General features: G+C 49.3%; 1 protein-coding gene across 1 annotated transcript; it reads right to left on the bottom strand.

Moving 5' to 3' along the window:
* Positions 1-3857: 3857 nt before the first annotated feature.
* BRD3OS (BRD3 opposite strand) lies at positions 3858-6989 on the bottom strand. The gene is made up of 2 exons (XM_059715664.1): positions 6875-6989; positions 3858-6032 (listed from the first exon to the last, which is right to left on the bottom strand). Exon 2 carries the CDS (start codon positions 5307-5309, stop codon positions 5055-5057), a length of 255 nt encoding a protein of 84 aa, XP_059571647.1. The 5' UTR covers positions 5310-6032; positions 6875-6989; the 3' UTR covers positions 3858-5054.
* Between the last annotated feature and the right edge of the window lie 1906 nt (positions 6990-8895).

The raw sequence follows: 8895 nt of genomic DNA, 5'->3' as shown, positions 1-8895 counted from the left end.
AGCAGAGGGAAATCAGGATCCCATGGCAGCAGACCCTGCTTCATCTAGAAAAATAATCTGTCAACTCTGAATTTTTTTTTACTGAGGAGATCCAGTTAATACATCTGTATGGCTGGGATTTTACCCTTTGCAACTAATAGGGTGTGAAACTATAGAACTGATTTTAGACCTGTTAAAAGGTATATGTATCTATACATGCACCTGGGTCTGTGTGTGTATATATAAAAATGAATGACCCATTTGTTTAGTCCCTTTCCATGTTCTCTATTTGGTAAAAATCAGACGGCGGTTATTTTAATCTAGTTTTTCTCTGCTTTTGGGACTCGTAGACCAGTTTTTAATTATTTCCTTGTTTTTGAAAGGAAAGATGTTTTCTAAGGGTGGGGTTGGAGCTGGGGGAGAGGGTTGGGAGAAGACAAAAAAAATAAAACCTTTTTAGTACTGGCTTTTAAAAAAAAAAAACACGTTCTAAAACTCAAACGGTGCTTCTCTAGGGCAGGCTCTGAGTTGCAGGAAATTAATGTAGAGCGAGAACTCAAGACACTAGCAGCGTTACTTTGCTTGTAGAACAGCACGAGGCTTTTTTTAAAATGGGGTTTCAGTCTCTTTTCAAAAAGACCATTTTTTAAAAAAAAAATTAAGAAAACAACCCACCAGCTAGAACTCGACACCAGGCCATTTTAGAACTTATTCCCTGTTACCGGCATAACAATTCCAGAAAGATTTGTTGTTGTATTTTGGGGAGGGGGGGGAGGAAGGAGGGGGTTGTTTTGGGGGGTTTTTTTGTTGGTTTTTCCTTTTTTTTTTTTTTTTTATATTTAAAAAAATGTTACTTTTCTGTATGATGTGCATGCAACTTTACCGTAACTCTTTTTCTTAAAACTTTTTAGTGCCATTTCTAGTATATTCCTGTAAATGTCAGTTACTGAAAAACGAGTCAATGTAAGTAGTTTTAGCTTGTTTATTGCAAATGCTGGCCTCGACACAACAGAATTAAAAAAAAAAAAAAAAAAAAAAAAAAAAGGTTAGAAAGTAATCTTTGATGTTACTGGTAATCATGGACCCCATTCCCGGGGCATTTGTTTTGTTTTCATAATAAAAAAAAAAGTGCTGGCCTGTACCACTCGAAACATTTCTTTCCCTTCCCCTCCCTAGTTCCCTGACGCTGTGGACAGCTGTAACTTTTATAGCACTTTTAAAGTGGTATAAACACCTTTACGCTGCTAGAAAAGGTGAGTGGACAAGCATGCGTGCTCACTAAGCCACTACCAAACTGGCTGAAAGCGTGCTGGGAAAAGTCAGGTGTTACTTTGTGCTGTTATTTCCCGAATGATGTCTGTACACTTGTCACATTTGTCTATGACAAGGAGCCCAGTTGGTCCTCCAAGTATCCCACAATGCAGTGTTTCTGTCCTCCCTCCCCACTCCAATCCCACAAATGACTACAAGCTGCTCAGTGACTAGAGCCAAACTCTCCTGCTCCAGGATCATATGTCACACACAAGTCCAATTGTTCGGGGCCCTCTTTTAGCAACCCCCTTCAGTCGAGTCAACAGTTCTCCAAGTTAAAACTGTCAGGGCCATGTCTTCGGTGCCCAAACTAATGTTTGCTTGTTTTTAATAGCAAAATAATAGGGTTCGTTATCTCACTGGGACCTACTGGAGACAAGGCACAGGCAGTTTCCACCTTGGTATAACAAGGTGAGATCAATGCAATGCCCGTGGCCAGCCTTGCCTGCCTGGATTGCCGTGAAAGCTGCAGGTTTGGTCTCCGCCAGGCATTTACAGATCTAACATGCATTAGGAGCACGGGTACACACACTAATGAGAGGGAATGGGAACATGCAACTTTTTATCCCGGAGTAAATGAAAATTGCCTAACGGTGCCCAGCCCACTTTGAACCAGCCCAAACCCAACCCCATCCGATGATTTTACCAATGCTGGCCCCACTTTTGAATAGCAACAGCTGCAGTATCAGTTGGCCTGGTCTGTTATGCGGTAATATGGACTGTGGCTGCAGAGGTCCTTCTGGCCCCAAAACAGGTGAGTGCTTTTCTCCGATCATTTTGAACTGCACAGTCAGTGGCAGGGTGGGACATCAGTAACTTTAGCCACCTACCTTCAGTTAAGGGGGTTATCAATATCTAGTGACTGAAAGAATCAGTGTTAGAAACCTTGCACCTACCTAAAGCCGCTAAACCTGGTTTGCCTGTTGGTGGTAACTCTGCTATGGCCATATGAATTTCCTTGACACAGTGGGACTTCTTTAGATCTTATTTTCAGGCATTTAAATACCATAAGAATAAGCATAGTGGGGTTCTGCAAGAGTTTGTTCCCCATCCACATTTCCACCCAGTGGATTAAAAGACCTTGGTCCATCTGCAGGTGAAGACATTAAAGAGGACACAGGCCTTATCCTTTCCTCCTTTGATTTTTATTGAATAATTGCTTGTTATTTGGAAAATGTTGTGTGTTATTGTTGGTTGTTATTCAGTTCACACGCTTTCTGGGAGGAAGCCTGTGTAGACTCTTCCCTTCTGATGCAGGAGAGCTGCTCCCATGCCATGGGATAAGCTGTCAAAGTCCTAACATTAGCCACATCCAGGGCTCAATCCTGCCAGCTGCTGAGCGCTCTGACCCAGCTGGGCGTCTAAGCACTTAACATTAAGCCCATGAGTATTTTGACTGAGGTCAAAATTGAACATTCCCATCTATAAACTTAGGACCTGAGGAAAAGAAAGGGGGTTTTAAAAGCCGTAGCTGTTTCTTTGGACAATGACTCCCAAAAGCGTGCCCTGCTTATAGGTTTGAAGCATGTCCGTACACGCTGTCCTGGACAAAACCTATAGACTGATGGGACAGAACATTTTCTGCTGCAGGGAGGTGTCAGATGCCTATCGTCCAAATGCGGCATACAAGCCCAGAGCCTGAAGGGAGCTTCCCAACACTTGTCAGACAACCTCAGTCAGTGCCCAGCTGAGTGACAGCGACAAGATTCAAGTTGTCCTAGTTACAGACAGTCGATTGTAGAACATATCTGATGCATCCCTTCAACGACAGGCTCAGTCCATGTTCCCCTGGCCTGCTGTGCCTAGGGAGCAGCGGTGGAATTGCAGTGGGTTGCATTTCACTAGGTCAGCTCTTTGGAGGATGTCAGTTGTAGCTCCATTGACTATAGTGGGGCTCTGCCTCCTTACCCTGGTGCAGGACCTGGCTCTCTGTGCCTGCCGATGGCTCGAAGGACGCGTGTCCCTCGTGTCTGCTCTCATGCAAAGAGCTGGCAGTGAAGATGTCAGTACCTTCCTCTGAGTTGTTTCTCCGCGTGTCACTATTATGATTCTTCCTGCAGACTATGAGAGGGGTCGGTGATGGGCATCACACAGCTTCCAGCCGGTTCAGCAGAATCACTGACCTCCTCACCGCAGACCTCCGTGCTCATGTGGGAAGCGGCGACGGCAAGGGGCTCGTGATATCCCAGGTCAAGCTCTTCAGGAAACCTTCGGGCTGTCGAATCGAGATGCAGTGGCGATGCAACAGAAGCATCACCAAGGCTCCAGTCTCATCCACACCTTTCCAACCCTCCCACGTAAGCCAGCTTGCAGCTCTTGGTTCTGACTGGGGGTTTTGCCCCAACATTAAGGTGCCAACAGGTGTACCATTAGCTCATGCAGCCCCTAATTGGGTTTGCCTGCCTATATACTTGGCCTTGGCCAGTACTGAGTCGTAATATATCTATCTATCTATATATCTATGTATCTCTCTATATATAGATAGCTATATATATATATCTATATCTAATAATCAAATGCACCAAAGCAGTTCACGGGGAAAACAAAAGAACAGCTGCTGCCAGTGATGCATTCCAGTCACTTTATTTCATCAGGAAATGACAACAGCAGTTAAAACAAGCGAGTCCACACTATATAACAGACACACAGAAACTCTCATGCCATATCAACCTTACCACCAAATCTGCTGTGACAAACAGCACAACAGTATTACGCTAAGTGATGGGGGAAAACATACTGTCACGTGGAAAACAACGCAACGCGGCTGCCTTCCGCTGTCATGTGAACCTCCGTCCCCCAGTCACTAGTGTATGTGCTAAGCGTTGCACCCCTGTGCAGGGCCAGTTAGGAGGGTGGAATAAGTGGTATTTTGATTTGGCAGCCAAGTCGAAACATAAAAACAAGTAAAACGAAGAGCTTGGGGTGGACCTTCCAGCCTCACTTCCTATGATCGCACCAAAGGCAATGTTAATACAATCTTTCTGAAAGTTTCTAAAACTTCCTGAAATAAGGAAAACCTCTGTATTGGCAGGAGTAAGCCCAGAGGAAGCTTTGGGCTCTGAGGGTGCATCACCATTTAGAAGGGTGATCTGTTTGCTTCCCCCAGGCCCTTAGTGTTGATGCCCGTGCACCTAGTCTAGGTGAGGACCCGACTAGATTGCGTTCCTCCTAGACAAGCTCAATTAAAAGTCTGAGCTAGGGGTGGCATCAATGGGGAAAATAAATTCAAACCTCTCAAACATCCTTGCAGGTTTAGTAAATGAAGACCCAATCTACACGCACAACTCATACCACCTTAATGATAGAGTTAAAAGGATACAATCCCTCTTCCTCTTTAATACTGGTGCTGTTATCTTAGTATCAAGTGCTTATACTGGAAAAGCTATTCCTGTAAGGGAAAGAAAGCTCTGCCAGTGTAAAGCGCTTTTATACCAGCAAACATGCATCCGTGCTAGTGGGTTGCACTAAGTCTAACTATTTCAGATAAATCATCCCTTATGGAAATATTTATGCAAGTGCCACATGGATGTGGGTACCAGGCACACACAGTCTTGCTTGCAGGGAAGGTAATTTGCTTGTTCTTCCCTTGTGTCGACTTGGGTAGCTTGTTCCCCATCACGTGGGAGGCAGCAGTAGTGGAGTGGAACACACTTAAAGCTACCACCATTTTTTTTTTTTTAATTTGAAGAAAACATGCCCAAGGCTTCCAGCGGGCTCCTTCATGTGTTCGCTGCATGCAGCTATCTGGCATTCAGCCACCCCAGTTACATAACTGTGCAAAACTTGGACTGCCCGGTATCTCTGGAGACATCGAGTTTGTTCTTGTCCCGTACCAGGATAGCTTCGTTGCCGTACTGTGAGTACCACATGCTCCGGCTCCGACTTAAATAGGTAGCCGGGGGGCCGGATTCCAGCTGCTGCTGCTGCTGCTGCCAGATAAGTAGTGAGGTGTCTCTGTATCGCAGCCTGGCATAGCTTTCGGATAAGGCTTTCTCAGCTAGCGGCACCCGGCCATTCATTACTCTGCTTGTCGTGCACTCTGCAATACCGGCTCCCGTGTGCGGGGATGGATTTGCCGGCTAGTCCCCGGGCGTATGTAGGGGTAGGACTCCTGTGCGTGGAGGGGAAGGGGAATCTCCTTGGGATGAGGTTTATATGTAAATCAGCATGTGCAGAATAGTGCCCAATAGAGGGCACTGGTAACGCACCAGCTCTTGTATGTGACGGTAAACACCATGACTCCGTCGTCGGTGCAACCGCAGGACTTTGGGAAGGCCTGTGCTGCAGAACGATGACAGCGCTAGATTGCTGCTTCTTGCTGAGGATTAATGCACCCGTCACCGCATTGCTAGCGACAGCTCTCCAGGAAGGAGAAATTGCTACTGAAGCAGAGGTTGACAGCCTAACAGTGGGCTCAGCAAAATCCAGGCTCATTAAACAGCTCGGAGATTTTAATTCACCAGCTTTGGGTGTTTCTGCTTCTGCAAAGGAGGGAGAGGTGTCAATTATCCAGTGAGATCTTGGAAGTCAGCAGTCCAGGCTCGGGCCCAGCTGTTGACTGGACTGGCTGCACTGAAGCTGGATTTTACTGCTAAGCAGGGCCCGAGTTACCTGGGAAGCATCGAGTAATGAAGTCCCCTGGGTCTGGTCGATGCAGGGCGCTTTAAGCAGCCGGCTTCGGTCACCTCCAGGCGACCGACACTGGGTGAGTTATCCAGTTGCCGGAGGCAAAAGAGACCGTTCTGGGAGAGAAAAGGCAAGAGGATGAGTGGATGCCTTAGAGGACAGTCTTTGCAGGCCAGTTCGTGGGCTTCCTCTCACTGCAGGCCTGCGGCCCCCCAGGCGCTGCCCTTGCTCGGCTTCATCCGCACTGCAGCGTCCGCCTGGGGAGACGGGAGAGCTGCTGCTGCTGCTGCTGCCTCGCGCTGAAGGAGCTCATCCCAGCCTCAGCAGCGCCCTAAATCCCTCGGAGACCGCCCACTCCCTGCTGGGGGCTCTTCCCTGCCCCCAGCCCCTGCTAGGGGGGCTGTTCCCTGCCCCCAGTACTCCCAGTCCCTGCCGGGGGCTGTTTCCTGCTCCAGTTCTCCCAGTCCCTGCCCCCAGTACTCCCAGTCCCTGCTGGGGGGCTGTTTCCTGCTCCCAACATCCCCAGTCCCCGCTAGGGGGTGCTGTTTCCTGCCCTAGCACCCCCAGTCCTGCCCCGGGTACTACCAGTCCCTGCCAGGGGGCTGTTCCCTGCCCCAGTTCTCCCAGTCCCTGCCCCCAGTACTCCCAGTCCCTGCCGGGGGGGCCGTTTCCTGCTCCCAACATCCCCAGTCCCCGCTAGGGGGTGCTGTTTCCTGCCCTAGCACCCCCAGTCCTGCCCCGGGTACTACCAGTCCCTGCCAGGGGGGGTGTTTCCTGCCCCAGTTCTCCCAGTCCCTGCCCCCAGGACTTCCAATCCCTGCCAGGGGGGCTGTTTCATGCTCCCAACACCCCCAGTCCCTGCCAGGGGGGGCTGTTCCCTGCCCCAGTCCCTGCTGGGGGGCTGTGTCCTGCTCCCAGCACCCCCAGTCCCTGGCGGGGGCTGTTCCCCGCCCCTTACCGCGGGCTGCCTGCCCCTGGCCCGGCGCGGCGCACACGCACACGCTCCCGCCCCCGCCCGGCCCGGCCCGGCCCGGCGGCGGCTCGGCCGGTCTCCATGCGAGCGGCGGAGCTCCGAGAGCATCAATGGTGCGGGGAGGAGCCAGAGCGCCGAGACATCCACCTCCCCGCGCCCGTCCCTGCAGCCCCCGGGCTCCTGGGAAGCGCCCCCTGCCCTTGCCGGGCTGCTGTGCGGGGCTCTGGGACGCCGGGACACGGAGCCGTGCGCTCCAGTTGCAGCGGGGGAGGCCGAGGTTGCTGTTAGGAGAAACTTTCTGGCCTGGAGGGTGGCGAAGCGCTGGGGCAGGCTACCGGGAGACGCGGGGGAGCCTCCATCCGTGCAGGTGGTTAAGGCTTGCTCTAGGATGATGCTGTTGTCAAAAATCAGGTATAAGCAAAAAGCCGGTGTTTTTTCCAGGGGCGCTGTGAATCCAAAAAGGTTGAGAACCGCTGGCTTAATAAAGGCAATTAGCCAGCGAGATGATCAGGGGACTCGGGCCAGCTCCCTGGATGCGCAGGCAGACCTAACAGCGGTGCGTTCGGGGTCCCTGCTTCAAAGACCAGCCCCACGTGTTCAAAAATCATGAGCCAGGCCTCCTGAAATCCCACGGCTGACGCATCCCAACGGGACGGAAATAACAGAGTTCAGGCTTTTTTGTATTTGCTGTTTTGGAGTCGGAGCCTTTAGGGGGTTCGGAGCTGTGTTTTTGTTCCCAACCACAAAGGCTGGGAGCTTATATTAAAAAAAAACCCAAACAAACATACAAACCTGTGATTCTTTTTAATTTTTATTATTATTATTATTATTTTTTCCCCATGCAGTCACTTGACTCCCAGACCTGGGGCTTTTAGTGAGACACTGCATCTCATGAGACTGGCATGGCAGAGACGCATAAGACGGTGATGAAGAGGAAAGTGTATTGGGGTATTCGGGGACCAGGGAGAGGATAGCTGTTGGTTAGGATGAGTATTTCTTTATAGTAAGGCAGCCTTGACACTCAATTAGGTTGTGTACACACACACACACGTGCATGCACATGGTGAAGACAGTCTCGGCCCCGAAGCATTACAGTAAACAGACCGGCAGACTAACGATGATAATGTCCATTCTGCACATAGGGAATCAAGATACAGAGGGACCATGCGGTTTATCACGGGTGACATAAGGAGTCTTTGGAAGAACTGGAAACTTGAGTTTCTGGACAGAGTTTTAAGAACAGGAACAATATCCTAGTGGTTTCCTTCAGAGATGCTCCTCAAGCATCGTATCTGAAGCACGTGATGTCCTACGTTGCGGTCCTTTCACCACAGGTAAGAGCTAATTTGGGAAACGGTTGATATTAAGAGTCTCTGGCTAAGAATAAGTGGGTGACCTGAAGGATGGAGTCTGTTCCCTATAGCACAGTGATTTTTCAACCTTTTTTTATTTGCAGACCCCTTTTGGAAATTGCAAACGGAGGTGCGGACCACTTTGAATTGTAAGCGTGAGTATTCACATACTTTTAATCGATCATAGTCATCTTTCACAGACCCCTACGACATAGCCTGTGTACTCCCAAAGAGTCCACGGACAACAGGTTGTAAACCACTGCTATAGCGGATGGACCTGCAGCGAATGGACATTTAGACACAACATTTGAAAGGTCTCCAACGTCCAGTGAGTAGGTGAAGAGGGTTTCTAGTGCAGACTGAAACTGGGCCGAAATAGCAGACCAGTGGCAAGGTTGGTTGTGAGACTACTCAATTTGGCATTCACAGCTGTGTGTGATACTGGAACTGCGGGTGCAACTGGGTAGTTATGTACCTTCTTATATTCCCGTTTCCACATTTTTTAATGCTTACGTTTGGATTCCTTTTGCTCTAATATGCCTCAGCAAACCAAGGAGGAAATGGACCTCCCAAGCAGATACATTTGCTGATCATGCTAAAGGTAAGCTCTCAATCTTCTTATCCCTTGTAGCCACAATGCTACCTAATCTTTTG

This window comes from Alligator mississippiensis, chromosome 12, assembly GCF_030867095.1.
Source record: "Alligator mississippiensis isolate rAllMis1 chromosome 12, rAllMis1, whole genome shotgun sequence".
NCBI classification, from domain to species: domain Eukaryota; kingdom Metazoa; phylum Chordata; order Crocodylia; family Alligatoridae; genus Alligator; species Alligator mississippiensis.
The sequence above is the reverse complement of the archived record's forward strand: the minus strand, read 5'-3'. Positions and strand labels throughout refer to the sequence as shown.